The sequence below is a fragment of the Mirounga leonina genome, unplaced genomic scaffold (assembly GCF_011800145.1).
Source record: "Mirounga leonina isolate KUSES-001 unplaced genomic scaffold, KU_Mleo_1.0 Mir_125, whole genome shotgun sequence".
In the NCBI taxonomy this organism is placed as follows: Eukaryota; Metazoa; Chordata; class Mammalia; order Carnivora; family Phocidae; genus Mirounga; species Mirounga leonina.
In genome coordinates, this window is record NW_023270305.1 from 42,669,350 (window position 1) to 42,686,623 (window position 17,274).

Here is a 17,274-nt window from a genome sequence, read left to right on the forward strand (position 1 = left end):
GGGGAATTCTTTATCTACCCTGAGAGACAGTATAGCATAGTGTTTAAATGCTGTGGGTTTTAGAGCTAGATGGCCTGTGTTGAAGTCCTTTTTGTGCTGTGTACTTACTGTGTGACCTTGAACAAGTTACTTAACTTCTCTGTGCCTTCATTTCCTCATCTGTAAATTAGAAATACTAGTAAAAGTATTTAGTATCACGAATGTGAAGTTAAATGAATTTTGATATATTAAAGTACTTAGAATCTAATCTCTGGCACAAAATAAATGTTATTTGCTGCTGCCATTATTATTATTGTTGTTTTTATTATTATTATTATCGTTCTCAGAAGTACCACTGGCACCTTGTTTGTTTGCAAAGTAATCCTGCTACCTGGGATGACTGACTCGAGAATTCTTTTTCAGCTCAACTGAAGTCGATGACATGATTCGCAAATCTACAAACCTGTTGCTAACCAGAACTCTGAGCAACTCCCTGCAGAATGTCATTAAAAGGAAGAATATTGGACTTACTGAGGTAAAGCTTCTCTTAATGGAGGCAGCCAAGGCTATATGTGAACAGACGTCCTAAGCTCTGGGGCCTGTTTGTGAGTTAATTATAACTTTCTATATGGTCCATCACGTTCTTCCTAATGGAGTTCTAATGGTGCAAGTGCAAAACAAATCATTTGTTTTTCTCTTTGGTCACTTCGGAGAAATCTATTACATTTTTGAAAAGTCACTTTTTCTCTCTCTCTCTCATTATTTTCACCAGCTTAACTGGTTTTCCTTTCCAAAGTTGTTATGATAAATTTGTCGTATTTGCCATCAATTACATGAAAACAAACTTGTTGGTGAGAGAGTATAGTCAACATCAGGTTCCTATCTAAATGAGTGGCAGTTCAGATACAACATACAATATGAAATCACATGCATAAATCATCGATGCCAAGCATATTGGCACTTATTGTCCACGGTTAGTGTTAGACTCTGCTTTTGTATTTGAGATACCTCATGTATATGAATGGTAAATTACTCTTCATCAGCATGCAAGTCTGGGGATTTGGGATTGAGGAAATGTGAGAGAAAGGCAATCGTCACATTTCTCTGGAAGCTTACAGAATCTCACAAAGTGAGGAGGGATATTACACACATGTTGAGAACAGTATCTTGGCAAACTGAAGATCTGGCACATTGGCGTATAGTCCTAAAATTTAGAAAGATGTGAAGTTTCCTTTCTCTTGGAAACCCAGGATTGCATGGGAGCGTCAACCTGCCATTTTATGGAAATTTTAGTGCCAAAAGTGAGAGCTTGGAGGAATTTTTTTCACAGAGAAAGGGAAAGGCTGTTGACCATCTGTTTTACTTGTAGAGGTGGTGTAGTTTGAAAGTTGCTCTAGGAAAAATTGACATTTTCAGATATACACTATCAAAGATAGTGGTGAAAGTAGGCAAATGGTTAATGATGCTGAGTCATAGGTAAAGACAGCTGGAAGCCAGGTGAACATCTACTTCTGATTTTGGACTGCTTGTTCCTTTCCCTGTGTTAAGATTTTAAAATATTATAATGTGGAACTTCGGCAGTGTTTGAGTTCTGCTTATAGCAAACTGTTTTACGATTGAAAGTTACATTCGAAGGACAGTTCCCTCATTTTGCAGAGCTTCCTTTCTGCTGCTTGGTATAGAAATATTAGGTATTATCTTTACGTGTCTGAGAATAGGTTAACTTCTTTTCATCATCAGGAGGGCTAAGAAAAAAGGAGAGTGGAGTGAAAAGTCGGAAGTCCTCCTGCTTTTGTTACATTGTACTGTTCTCCTTTTGTGAATCCCAAGCAGGACAGGAAGCTTGCTATTTATTTTGTGAACTATCTCTATATTACAACTCTTGATATAAGTTTTCTTATGCCATTTGATTTAACAGTCTCTCCAAACATTTTAAACAAGTAGCGTAACAGGAATACGGTGCGATAGAAACAGCTTTGACCTCAGAAGTGTCTTGAGTTTAGCGGTGGCTGTGCCATTGGTTTACTATGACATCTTAAGAGAAAGACCCAACTTCTCAGTTCTTCAGTTTTCCTGACTTCATTGTCCTTTAAGGGCACTGCACAGGTCAGGTCAGGATAGGAAGAGGTAGTAGGAGCTTATCAAAGACTATATCATAGTTCTTGGCACCATTTCAGTGAAGGCTAACTATTCTTCCTCAGTCACTGGATCTTTCTAGGCAGTAATGCCCTTTCGTTATCAATGTCTTTGCATATGGCTAAAGGAACATCTGCACACGTTGATTTATTTTGGCTATTATGGTGGTGTGCACGTGTATAGACAAATACAGACCCAACCAGTAATTTTTATCACCAGCCAGTAAATCTTTGAATAACTATGTTACTCACCTTTGGGAAAAAAAGACATTATATCTTCATTTACAGGGAACTCAGGTGAGTTCCCATCTGAAATCATCATCACGCTAGGTAACGTTTGTGGAACAGTTTGTATTCTTCAAAGCCCATCACAGATACCATCTCATTTAGGACAGTCACATTTGGAACTAGCTGGGCATGTGTTATTATTCCCATTTTATAGACGGCGTAATTCAAGTTCAGGGAGGTTGCCCACGGTTATGTAGTTAATAAAATGATAAAAATGAGACCGATGTCTGGGTTGTTTTTTCCCAAACTTAATTCACTTTTCTATAAGGTACTGCCTTCCATATTAATTTAATTATTTTATCGTAACAAAGGGATTTTTATAAAAAGTCCATAGTAATATGGAAATTGTTCTAGTTAGAGATGATTTTGTGTCAGCGAGCACATAGCCATTTAAACAATAGAAGTATTATAAGCATAGAGAACTCAACCGAATCCTACTTCAGGTTATCAGACAATTCTTTCAGGACTTAAAGGTTCCTATAAGCTCATGTCTCTCTGTCGGCCTGTCTTGTTTGAATTTACATGGTATCTCATTTCTTCTCTCTTTCTGTCCATACGCTCTTATCCTTTCAGCCGTGTACCCTGGCTTTCTTGCTTTTCTCATTGCTGCTTTGCTCCCCCACGTTGAGCCAAGTCAGCATTTCCTTTCAGTTCTCGCTTACTGTAGCTTAAATTCCTTGCACTCTCAGACCGTTTGTGCCTATCCCTATTCAATCAGCGAGGTTAGCTGTTTTCTTAGACTGCTTCTTCCAGGTCTGTGGGGAGAAGGGCAGCTGAGCTGTGAAGAATGTGTGTTCTAAAGCAGAGTACCTGGGTTCAATTCTGCCTGGGTTCTCTTCCCTTACTAGATGTGTGCTGGGGGAAATGACTTGGCTTTATGTGTAAAATGGGGACAAGAAGAGCACTTACTTCATAAGGTTGTTGTGAGGATTGAATGAACATACGAAGTGCTTACAACAGTGCCTAGTACATAGTGAATACTCAAGGCATATTACCTGGTATTGTTAAGAAAGAGGTCTGGGCGGGTGAACAGTGATTGTCAGGTTTAGTGCAGAGATGGTTTTTCAACTAAGAGAAGTTAGAAGATTAGAGCAAGACGACCTGTTAAGATAAATAACTTGCTTATTAACTTAATAGTATTAATTGAGTACCTACTGTGTAACAGGCACTGATCTAAGCTTTATGGATAAATAAGTGAACAACAACAGAAAGAGTCCTTGTTTACATTCTAGTGGCAGAAAACATAATAGATAATAAGCAAAATAAATAGTAAATCATCTAGTATGATAGAGGGAGGTGAATGCATTGAAGAGAAAGTAAGAACCTGGGTTAAGGGAATCAGGAGTCTGGTGGAGGTTGAAGGTTGGTCTTAATAAAAAGATGGTGAGGCAAATAGCATTCTTGGCAAAGGTTAGAGCAAAGGTCTAAAGGTATTAAGTTACTGGTCAGTTCAGGGAATAATAAGAAAGCTAGGGTAAAGCTAGAGTGGAGTGAGAAGGGGGAAGAGAAGCAGGAGATTAGATCACAGAGGTGTCAGGGGTTTGTGGTCGGCCCCTGTAAAGTGTTAGGCTTTTATTTTAAGTGAAGTGGGAAGCTGTTGCAGGAATATGATGAGTGAAATGATGTGACACATTTCAGAGGAATAACATTGACTGTGGTTTTGAGAATAAACTGTAGGGTGTAAACAGGGAGACCAGTTGGGAAGCTATGACACTAATACAGCGAGATTTAATGGCAGCGTTGGTGGTGGTGACAGGTTATCAGATTTGGAGTGTAGAGTCAGCATGCTTTCCTGATGAATGGATGTGAAGGGAGAGAGAAAGCAAGAAGTTGAAGGTAACTCCAAGATGTTTTGATTTTAGCAGCTAGATGGTTGTATATACCATGCACTGTGTTGGCAAAATCTTTAGGTAGAGCTAGGTTTAGAGTGGAGGAGATTGGGAATTTGATTTTGGACATATTTAATTTGTAGTGTTTACTCACATACATTTTGCGATATTGAGTAAATGGTTGTATTTTTGAGTTTGGAGTTTGAAAGAGAGGTTTGGCCTGGAGATAAATTTTGGGGAATACAAATAATATTTATAACCACCTGATCAGATAGTATTACTAAAGGAATTTGTAAAAATGGAGAAGAGAAGATGAAGGACTGAACTCTTGGGTATTCCATTATTAAGGAGTCAGGAGAAAAGAGGAACTCACAAAGGATTGGGAAGGAGCCACTAGAGAAGGAAAAAAACAAAACAAAACAAAACAAGAACAGTAACAGGAGTATGGTGTCTCAGAAGCCAAGTGAAGAAAGTATATCAAGAAGGAGGGAGTAGTCAGCTTGACAAATACTGATGATCGATTAGGTAAGATGAAGATTAAGAATTACTATGGGACTTAGTAACTTGGAGTATGTTGGTGACCTCAGTAAGATCATTTTTAATAGAATGATGATAGGAGGCTCCTGATGGAGTAGGTTTAAAAGAGATTGGGTCCTGTACAGAAGAATTTCAAATAATCTATGTAGATAGTACCCTCTCAAGGAGGTGGAGCTTAGCTCCCACCCCTTGTATGTGGGTTGTGCTTAAGACTTGCTTTCCAGGGTATGGAAGGAGGGAAAAAGTTACTTTACAGTGAAGAAACCTGCCAGACACTACCTCGGTCAGGTGATCAAGATGAACATAATCATTGGTAAGTGATAGTGATCGCATGTACCTTTGGTATGATGTGATGAGAAGGCATTTGTGATCCCCCAAAATACACTCTAACCATGAGAAAAAAATTAAAAAAACCCAAATTGAAGGACATTCTACAAAATACCTGACCAGTACTTCTTAAAACTATTAGGGTCTCGGGCGCCTGGGTGGCTCAGTTGGTTAAGCGACTGCCTTCGGCTCAGGTCATGGTCCTGGAGTCCCAGGATCGAGTCCCACATTGGGCTCTCTGCTCAGCAGGGAGTCTGCTTCTCCCTCTGACCCTCCTCCCTCTCCTGCTCTCTGTCTCTCATTCTCTCTCTCTCAAATAAATAAATAAAATCTTTAAAAAAAAAAAACAAAAAACTATTAGGGTCTCAAAAACAAGGAAAGTCTGAGAAACCGTTAATAGACCAGAGGAGGCTGAGGAGATGTGACAGCTAAATGTAATGCGGGATTTTAGACCGGATCCTGAAAATGGTAAAGAACATTAGGGAGAAACTAGTGAAATCTGAATTCAGTGTGTTGCTTTGTGAATAGTAATATACCAGGGTTGGCCCTTTAGTTGTGGCAAATGTACCGTAGTAATGTAAGATGCTAAGAATAGGAGGAACTGGGTGTGGTGTATTTGGGATCTCTTCGCAGCTATTTTGTAATATAAAACCATTTTAAAAATAAAGTGTTGACTTAAACAATTTAAAGAATGGGAAGAGTGGAATCGGAGACAGCAAGTAGAAGACAACTGTTTTAGGGAATTTTGTTACCAAGGTAAGCAAGGAAATGAGGAGGTAGTTGGCTGGGGAAGTGGATTAAGCACAAGTTTTTTATTTTGTTTTTTAATAGGAGAAGTAACAGCATGTTGTTTCTGATGAGAATGATGCAGTAGAAAGCAAAAAGTTGATGACAGAGGAGAAAAGGGGAAATCTTTGGAGGAATGTCCTTGAGGAGGAGAGAGACTTTAGAATCTGATGCACAAGCAAAGGGATTGGCTTTAGGTGGTGTAGAGTTCATCTCTGCAGATGGAACAGATGAGACTCAGAGTATGTGGATGCAGATGGTGGTGGCTGGGCATATGTTATGGTGGCAGACTCCAAATGTTCTGTTTGCTCAGTGAAAGATAGATCTTCAGCTGAAAGTAGAGATCCAGAGCAAATGTTGGGGTTGAAGCAGAGGGAAAGTATATCTGGGGGTATGGAAAAGAGATTTGGTTGGTACTTGATAATGTGGTTATTTTGTAGCCTTAAGTGCCCACTTTGGCTAGTGGATAGGAGTTAAAGTGAGACCAGTCAGAATGGTTGTATATTTTCTTAAGCCATATTTAGCTGGAGATATAATAAGTAAGTCTATATCAATAATAGGTTTCAGGAAGTTGGTATATATTATACTTAATGCTTAATATTTATATTAGTATTTATATTTAATAATTGGCACTATATTGATTATTTCTTTGGTATGACATTGATGTTACTATCTCAATTGTAAGATGATGAAAGATAGTAACTTTGCCTAAGGCCACATAATCAGTAGGTAGCTTGGAAATAAGATTTGAGATGTTTTGAAAGATAAAATTTTCTTTTAAAAAATAAGATTTGAAGTAAGGTTTGAAACTAGATTTATTTTGTTCTAAACCTTTGGTCTGTCACTACATTAATTTAAAAACATCGATATCATAGAGAGAAAGGAAATAAACCACCAATTTATTATTCTCAGAATATCAGAGAATTACTTATGTTTGAAAGAAAATTTTAAGATGAATCAAAAAACATCCTTTATCTTTATGAAGAATGAATTGATAGACTTAAGATATAAATTGGATTTAAAAATGTGTTTATTTTAGATGATAGACATAATATACCTTCACTTTATTTAAGTCTCCACTCAAATGTCATTTCCTTAAGGAGGCCTTCCTTGACCACCCTGAGACCTACCATCACCATGTAACTCCTTATTTCACTTCTATTTCCAGGGCTTACTATTACTTGACATTATGGTATATATTTCTGTGTGTTTGTGGTTACTCTAATTTCCACAAGGCCAGGGACTTTGTCTGTTTTGTGTATAATTGTGTACAGCTGTATTCTCATTCCTTGGCACATAGGAGTTCTTCATTGATGAAAGAGAGAAGAAAGAAAAAAGAAAAGTAGGTAGTAGGTTCTTAGGGTAAAGTTAAGGAAATTAAGATTTCCTATTAGTGAAAACATGTTAAATATTTATATATATATTTTATTATATTTATAATAGTGCCCCAGGAGACCTGAATAAATAACCAATGCTTTGCATTCAACCTTTCTTTTGGATATTATTTAGATTGATGACCACATGGTTCTGTCCTGTTATTTATCTCCCACATGACAGTGTTCACTGTCCCCTGTTAACAGCAATGATATTGCTAATATTACATTAAAACATTTTGTAATTAAGTCTTGTCAAAAATAATCCTTGTACTAGACCTATGGATTTGGAACCAGTAGTTCCAAGTACTTCAGTATTTTAGGTATTTGCTTTGGAGATGGTAAAAAATGAGTAGTTGACCCAGCTTTTTGTATCTTTGCTGGGGTGAAATGGAGAAAAAAATTCCCTGAAATCCTAGATGTTATTTTTGTGAATGAGAGCCAACACTGCTATTTAGTTCTTTATCTTGCAAACCCAGCAGTGGAGAAGCATTGGGGGTGTGGAGAGGGAGCGTGACTTCTCATTTTCTTGCTTTGGGTTAGTCCTTTTGGAGCATTAGTGTCCTGAATTCTCTGCTTTGGGAAACAAGATAAGGTAATAGGCGACTTCCACAGTTTACTCTGTGCTGTCCTCATTAGATTCTCTCTGCTACTGGGAATGAGAGACAGAAAAATTTTCTGCTTCTTAATGGTTTTTAACCTAAGTGACTCCTGTCATTTAGTTGTGAGGTGATTGCTTGCTTTATAGTGTTCTTTTTTTTTTTCCAGACAGTCCTCACAGAACTCTACTTTATATAAGCATAACCAATACCTAATCTGTTGCTAATACCATGTCCTTGAAACAATGTTAAGGACAGTTTGGATTGCTGCAGTGATATATTTTTATAAGAGAGTGGGAAGTGAGGTTTAAAAATATCAAAGGAGCTCAAAACTCTGATGGAAGTTCATATCTGAAATTGCTTCATTGCATCCTTAAGTTCAGAATTATCCCCACAGTATCTGCCTTTACATTTGTAAATGCCCTTGTGAGGATTTTGGTTAGCTGTCATTCAGGAGTAGAGATCACTTAGACCTCATTAACAGACATTATTCCCTTTGAAAATGACATGGTATCTAATGTAATCCTAGAGTGTTTTAATAGTCTATTCTATGCTCAGCAATGAAACATTTCAAAAGTGACTGACAGCCAATTGATGTAATTCATGGTGATCTTCTGTGTTGACAGATCTTTAAAAAGTCAAGGGAAATTACTACTGTACCCAGTGAAGCCGCCTCCTTTTTTTTTTTTTTTTAACTGCCAATATCCTGCAAAACAGGACAATTTTCTCTTTGACTGCCACTGTTTTTTATTTCGATAACATGACATGATTCCTCCTTATTATTAGGATTTCTTTTGATAGATTGAATGTGTTCCCTATAGGTAATGCTGACTTTAAAATAGAAATTCTTCAGTTCTCCAAATTAACTCTCTTACTTTTCTGACTTATACATCAAGACAATCTTGCCAGTAGCCACCTTCCCACTCAGGAAGAGGAGTGATTTAATTTAGACTATTTAAATTTTTAAAATGATTTTAGTCTTTCTCTGAGGGAGAAACATGTTAAAAGGAAGGGGGTGATGAATTGCTTATTTTGGTAGATGTTTTTTCCTAGAGCACTCTACAGTTAAAAGTCTGATGTTTTGGGTAATTTTGTAGAGAGAGTATCTGTGTCCAAAACTCAGAGTCTCCAAATTCAAACTGTAGAATGAAGGGAAGGGGCTTAGTGAGGAATATGAACTTGTCTGATGAGTTGTGGGAAATAATACAAAGATCTAGTCCTATTGCCCTAACTTTTAAATTTTTTTTTTTTTTTTTGGAACTGCATCTCTGGGTTTCTGCTCTTTGTCCTCATGTTTCAAAAGTAGACATTTTCCTCACATTTTCCAGCTGATCCTTGGGGAATAGAAGGTACCTTTTTCCTTAGTCCAATCTATTACTAAAGCATTGTCATTATGCTTTGACATGTATTTTTTGAGAATGAACAATGTGCTTTAGCTCTGTGCTGGTTTGCTGTTGGGGAGATAAGAGTGTCCTTTCTGATTATAATCCTATTAATATTTTTGTTTAATATTCCACAGTATAATACAATGAGTTCTACTCCAGTATAATTCCAGCTTTTAAGCATTGTTTTGAAGTACCATTTGATTGTAAAATGTGTATTACCCCCCACCTTCGTCTTCACTTCCAATTTCCCTTTGTGTCATCTATCTACTCTCCTGGCTGCCTCTCTGACTGAGGGAAGACCTAAGTTCATCCATAGCCTTATACGCCCAAACTCCCCCTGCCTGCCACAACCCCACTACCACACACATTCTTGTGGGAATAAAAAGTTAAGGATGTGGGAAAGAGAAACAAAAAAAGGTTCTATTCCATTTTCTCTTTGTATTTCTTTTAGACTCTGGGAAATGGGCATAGTTTTCATAGTTGAAATAAATAAGTAGGTACCCCTCCTTTTTGAAATTTAAATTTATTTTTTACATGGAGTAGAATCAAAGCTTGGAGAGGTCTAGTTGATGGCAGACCCAGAATCTGGTATTTCAGCCTCATGTACCAAAGCGTGCAGCATTCCACAGCTGCCATTTTTATGTTTATGCCAAAATGCTCTGTCAGAAGTCATTTCAATGAGTCTATAATTTGAAGGTAGAGGACTTGGATTGAGTCCTAATTCCATTTAGGTTCTGTGATCTAAAGAAAAGCATTTCATTTTTGTTTCTGTTTAGTAAAAGAGAAGCAATAATTATGCCCACTTAACTTAGTTTTCCAGGTTGCTGGGAAGACAATGTAAGAAAATGCATTGTGAACTACTTTGCAAACTTTAATTCTTTTTTTCTTCATTGATTTATTAATATAAAATAGGGTCCTTTTCACTTTTTACATAGTCAGAATAATTATGCTTAATCTCCTTAGCCATGTTTACCTCTATCATTATAATAATTACTGTTTGTCCATGTTATTGTCGGGGGGAGAGAGAGAGAGAGAAAGTATTAATGTCACACTGAGAAAGTTACTTCTTACTCAAGAAAACATACTTGTAAAGGAAGGGCTGTCCTGGGTGCTCTGGTTTCTTGAGACCCTGTGACTATTTCTAGTCATCTGGAAGTCAGTGTTTTTATTTGTTTGGTTGTTTTTATTATGTTCAGTTAGCCACTGTGTAGTACATAATTAGTCCTTGATGCAGTGTTCAGTGATTCTTTAGTTAAGTATAACACCCAGTGCTCATCATAGCACATGCCCTCCTCAATACCTATCACCCTGTTACCCCTCCCCCCCACCTCCCCTCTGAAACCCCCATATGTTTCTTGGGGCCCATAGTTTCTCATGGTTCATCTCTCTCTCTGATTTCTCCCCCTTTGGATTTCCCTCCCTTTCCCTATGGTCCTCCATGCTATTGCTTATGTTCTGCATATGAGTGAAACCATATGATAATTGTCTTTCTCTGTTTGACTTACTTCACTTAACATAATCCCCTCCAGTTCCATCATGTTGATGCAAATGGTGGGTATTCATTGTTTCTGATGGCTGAATAATACTCCATGTGTATATGTACCACATCTTCTTTATCCATTCATCTGTTGAAGGGCATCTTGACTCCTTCCACAGTTTGGCTATTGTGGACATTGCTGCTATGAACTTTGGGGTGCATGTGCCCCTTCTTTTCACTAAGTCTGTATCTTTGGGGTAAATACCCAGTAGTGCAATTGCTGGGTCGTAGGGTAGCTCTATTCTTAACATCTTGAGGAACCTCCATACTGTTTTCCAGAGTGGCTGTACTAACAGCGTAAGAGAGTTCCCTTTCTCCACATCCTTGCCAACATTTGTTGTTTCCTGTTTCGTTAATTTTTGCCATTCTAACTGGTATAAGGTGGTATCTCATTGTGGTTTTGATTTGCATTTCCCTGATGGCTAGTGATGCAAACTTGAATTCTATCCTAACAATGAGAGTCATTCTTTTTCATCCTCCTCTCAAAGTTATTTATAGATGACTTTTTATCTTACCAGTACTGTTGTTTTTAAGGATTGCTCTTGTTAGAAAAGGAAAATAGTAGTGACAAAAGGATATTTAATCCTCAAAATAACTGTGTGAGTTAGAAATTACTATTAACGGTTTGCAGATAAAGAAACACTTAGAGAAGTTAAGAAACTTTCTCCAGATTAATAATTTGTAAGTAGTTAATTCGCTGGTTTCTCTGACCATAATGCCCATGTTATTTCTTCCATAAGCTAATGTAGTTTGTTAATATCCTGAAATCTATTCCAACATCTCACTGTTCCTTATGCCTAATTTTGAAACTTCTTCTTGCCATTTCAGTTATTCTTGTTCTTTCCGCGGGAGTTCATTTACTTAATTCATTTGGCAATTATTTATTGCCAGGCACTGTGCTAAACAGTAGCAGTTTTTGTTCTAAGTCTAGTCTCTTAAACAGAAGAAGACATATGTTTAAAATAGAGTGACAAGTGCTCTTCTGGGAGTCAGGGAAGGCTTCGTGGAGGGAGTACAGCCTAAGCCCATGCTCTAACAAACCTTCTGTAGAATATGGATGGTCCTTGCCACTTTGCCTCTTGTTTTTCTTCTACCAGCAGATTTCATATTGAGCCATTCGTTGTAGGGTGAATAGTCAAGTGACTCTTACCTGTGCTTGTTATTTTCTAGCTTGTCCAGATTATCATCAATACAACACACTTGGAGAAATCCTGCAAGTACTTGGAAGAATTCATCACCAACATCACTAATGTGCTTCCAGAGACAGTCCACACCACCAAGCTCTATGGCACCACAACTTTTAAGGTGAGAAGGCCCTATGGCCTCTGGTGTGCATAGTTTGGGGCATTCTACCTAAATGGCTTTGATTCTCCCAAGATGCATAGTAGTGTGATTCACAACATGGTTTTGAGAATAAGTGCTTATGATTTCCTTAGAAAAACAAATAGCAATGCTAATTTCTAGATGTTTAGACTTAAAAATGTCTACAACTCTCTCCACTAAATCTGTCTGTATTTTGTACTTGAAAATGACTATTTCCTCAGTTGGCCCCCATCTTAGTCAAGAGTTCCTAAGTATGGTCTAGATAATAGTGGTTATAACCGAAATCAACACCAATTAAATTTTTTAAATTAGCTGTTCTTGCTTCTCTCTGTCCTGTGTCCAGTTTTTATCACCTTACTTTTTAGTGAGGAATTTCTGTCCCTTACTATTGATTGTCGTTAGCAATTTTATAATCATTTCACAAGGTGCCAACGCTAGTTTTGATTTAGATTTTGACCAAATGGGAAAAATGACACTATTGTAGAGCAAAAGACAGATTGATAGAGAGTTTCTGGAGAGTAAATGACTTAATTTAAAAGAGCCTTAGGAAACTCCTTTATATTGCCATGTTAGCTTTAAATAAATATTAAGCAGAAAAAGTAATAGGGCAACATCTTAAACACTAAAATGGTAGATTCTGATGTAAAGGCCAACCTGTATGTTTTGGGTTTTTGTTATTACTGTTATTATTTGATTGTCTTAGTTTTGAATGAAATCCTTTTCATCCTTTTGAAATCTAGAGGTTGATATTAATTAGATATAAAGTTGTAGAGTTGAAATCGTGATTTATGTCCCCTGGTGTCTACTTTTTCCTATCCTTTTATCCTCTTTCCCTCTTTACTGGCACCTTCCCTTGAAAGGAGATTTAAGACAAATTAAATTTGATTTATAACTGCTTATCGTATTTTATGAGATAAAAACTGTTAGTAAGCTCTCCTCTTTTTCTGTTATAAGAAATGAAATAAGAAAGAACCTGTATAGCCAAAGCTATCTTCAGAAAGAAGAACAAAGCTGGAAGCATCCTACTTCCTGATTTCAATTATATTATAAAACTATAGTAATCAAAATAGTATGGTATTAACATAAACACATATGCATAGATCAATGGAACAGAACAGAGAGCCCAGAAATAAACCCATGTATATATATATATATATATATATATATATATATATATATAGTCACATTAATTTACAACAGAGGTGTATATACAAGAATACACACTGAGGAAAGAATAGTCTCTTCAATAAATGGACAACCACATGCAAAAGAATGAAACTGGACCCCCATTTTTACACCATACAAAAAAAATCAACTCAAAATGGACTAAAGATTTGAATGTAAGATCTGAAATTATAAAACTTCTAGAAGAAAAAATGGTGTGTGAACTCCTTGACACTGGTGTTGGCATTGAGTTTTTAATTTAATACCAAAGTAAAGGCAACAAAAACAAAAATAAGTAATTAGGACTACATTAATATAAAAAGCTTCTGCACAGCAAAGGAAACCCATCAACAAAACACAAGAGCAACTGATGGAATGAGAGAAAATATTTCCAAATCATGTATCTCATAAGGGGTAATATCCAAAATGTGTAAATGACTCATACAACTCAGTAGCAAAAACCCAAATAATCCAACTAAAAGGGGGCAGAGGAACTGAATAGACATTTTCTAAAGAAGACATACAAATGGCCAACAGGTACATGAAAAGATGTTTATAACACTAATCATCAAGGACGTGCAAATCAAAAACCACAATAAGCTATCACCTCATACCTGTTAGAGTAGCTATCATCAAAAAGACAAGAGAGAACAGATGCTTACAAAGATGTAGGAAAAAGGTGCTGTCGATGGGTATGTAAACTGGTATAGTCTCTATGGGAAACAGTATGGAGATTACTCAAGAAATTAAAAACAAAACTACCGTATGACCCAGCAGTCCCACTTCTGGGTATATATCCAAAGAAATAAAAATCATTATCTTAAAGAGATATCTATACTTCCATGTTTATTGCATCATTATTCACAATAGCCAAGATATGCAAACAACCTAAGTGTTTATCAACAGATGAATGGGTAAAGGAAATGTAGTACATATATACACAATGGGATATTATCCAACCAAGAAAAATAAGGAAATTCTGTCATTTGTGACAATTATGGATGGACTTTGAGGGCATTACGCTAAGTGAAATAAACTAGACAGAGAAGGACAACTACTGCATGGTATTACGTATATGTGGAATCTTAAAAAAAAAAAAAAGGTCAAGCTCACAGAAACAGAGAAGAGAAAAGTGGTTGCCATGGCCTGGAGGGTGGGGGAAATAGAAATTGGTAAAGGGGTACAAACTTTCAGCTATGAGTAAGATTTGAGGATCTAATGGAAAACATGATAACTATAATTGATAATACTGTATTGTATAATTGAAATTTTCTAAGAGAATATAACTTAAGTGTTCTCACAAAAAAAGTATGCAATGTAATGAATATTAATAAGTAGATGATGAGACTTTTCATAATATATATATCAAATCACTATAATGCTCATTTTACTTTTTTATTTTTACTTTTTTAAATTATTTATTTGTCAGAGAGAGAGAAAGAATGAGAGAGAGCACAAGCAGGTGGAGCAGAAGGCAGAGGGAGAAACAGGCTCCCCGCTGGGCAGGGAGCCTGATGTGGCACTCGATCTCAGGACCCTGGGACCATGACCTGAGCCAAAGGCAGATGCTTAACTAATTGAGCCACCCAGGTGTCCCTGTGCACATTTTAAATATAATTTTATTTTCAACCATATTTCAATAAAGCACAAAAAAACTGAGATGTTCACAAAATATTCTTTATGTACATATGTGATTAGGTCAGCTAATTACAGATGAATTACACATTCATGATGTCACTATGGATTGTTTCAAATTACCTAAAAAAATTTTTATTATACGTTTTATTATATTGGTATCATTACTTGTAAACTTTTTAATATGTCTCATTATATTAATATTGAAACTCTTCTAGTGAAGAGAAGATTTGTCTAGTAAAGACCCAAGAATGAGTATGATAAGAGCTTTAAGAACTTTAGGATTACCTTAGACAGTTTAATAGGCATTATAATTACTATTAAATATTAGTATTATTATGGAGCATGGGCAATAATTTCATCAACAATATTTCCACTTGATTTACTATGGAAGCCAAAACTTCTCCAGGAAAGAAAATGTGGAAGGGACTGTAGTTTAATGTTCACCAGAAAAGAGGGATTAAGGGAGTTAAAATGTGAGGTTCATTTATACTTGTCTCTCATATGAGGAATATATATATAGTATGTACTGCTACTCTTCCCTTAACCCACCACAATTTTCTTATTTCAAGGGCTTTTCAAATTATGATCAGAAATCCTCCCAAAGGATGGCTTGTTGTAGCTCCAGCATTAGAATTGCTGCGGGAAAATTAAAGGCAGACAGGAAGCCATAGGAGTTGAGTAGCCAGTTAAATACTTAGTAAAGGAGAAGTTCTGGAGACCACTAAAGGTCATGTTGACAAGTGCTTATTGGAAACACTGATTGCTTAAAACACATTGGAAGTTTATTTTTACCAGGACTGTTTCAGACCAACTACCCCAGAACTCAGTATAAACATGGCAATTATAACAGCTACATGTTGTGTATTTTCCTAAGCTACTGTTTCCAGAAAACTTTCCCTTGCAGATGGAAACCTTTATGCTAAAAAAGGGGCAAAAATAATCAGAAGGTCTTCAAGGTATTTTCCTGCAGAATTGGCCCTTGTTTCTGCCATATGTGACATAATTAAGCTGGCATTCTTAGCTTTCCTTGTTCATAAGAATTCCCTATTCTCTTACAAAATAGAATGGGGTTATTTATTAATTTACTCTATCACAAGTGTTGTTTGTGTACCTACTACGCAACAATCTGGTAGGTTCTTGGATAGAGAGAGAAAACATACTTAGTCATTGGATTTAGAGTGTATACTCTGCAGGGAGGACAGGGACTGTAACTTCTATAAAAAACTATGTAAAAAACGCTAGAATAATACCATAAATACATTTAATCCCTCATCGATTCTACAAGTTTTTATGAGCATCTAACTGCATGCCAGTTAGTTTATAGGTATGAACTTCAGAAACAAGTCTCCTGACTTTACAGAGTTTATATTGTGCTGGGGATGATAGATGATAAACAAAAAAATCTCATTTAATCTCAGGTAATGACAAGAACTTAGAAGAAAAATAAATGACCTGAATGAAATGAGAAATAGAATCATTTGGATTTCAGATAGATAGACTTTCCATTCAGAGGGAACAGTACAATAGTAGGTGGGGTTTAGTCTGGCAGTGATGTATCTATCATTGGAGGTAGAAGTGGTAACAAATGAGATAGTCAGGAGTCAGATGTTTTCTGGCCTTGTAGGCCACAGTTAATACTTCGGATTTTATTCTGAATTGAAATGTAAGGCCATTAGAAAATTGGGAGTGGTGGCGATAATCTGATTTATATATTAATGGGTAACACTGGTTGCCATGTGGAAAATAAATATGCTGTAGGTGAGTAAGAGTGGAAGAAGAGGGTTCATTAATTTGGACGTTATTGCAGTAATCTAGGTAAGAGATAATGCTTTTTTGGGCAACTATGGTAAGATGAAAGCAGTAAGAAATATTTTTGAAGGTAGAGATGGCAAGTTTTACTGCCAGGTTGGGGATGGGGTTATAAGAGAAAGTGTGGAGGCAAGGATAACTCCAAGATTTTTGAACTAAACAAACTGGATGAATAGTGGCACTATTCTGTGACATGGGGAACAGTGAGAGAATAACGGACTTGGGGAGAGGCAGGGTAATCAAGACTTCCATTTTGGACACATTAAGCTTCAGGTATTTAGTAGTTGTCTGCAGAGAGATATTAAATTGACAGGGCAAAGTCATAGCTGGAAATAAAAATTTAGAATTCATCTGTATAAAGATGGTTTTTAATGCCGTGGGGCTGGCTTTCTTCTGGGAAATGAATGTAGATAGAGAAAAGGTGAGAGGATTAGGCTCTAAGGGAAATCAACATGTATAGGTCTAGAAGAAGAGGAGAACTCCACAGAGGATGAGGATACTTATCTCAGCTTTGAGACCTTCAGGGAGGACTTCCCAGAAAAGGCACAACATGAAATGGGTCTTG

At 36.6% G+C, this 17,274-nt stretch overlaps 1 protein-coding gene across 3 annotated transcripts in view; it reads left to right on the forward strand.

Moving 5' to 3' along the window:
* Positions 1-17,274, forward strand: part of EXOC6B (exocyst complex component 6B) — a 607,862-nt gene that overhangs the window by 320,280 nt on the left and 270,308 nt on the right. For all 3 annotated transcript variants that reach the window (XM_035001312.1, XM_035001314.1, XM_035001313.1), the window contains 2 exons: positions 403-514; positions 11,946-12,080. In XM_035001312.1, coding sequence (XP_034857203.1) covers positions 403-514; positions 11,946-12,080 — 247 coding nt within the window. The remainder of the gene's footprint in view (positions 1-402; positions 515-11,945; positions 12,081-17,274) is intronic.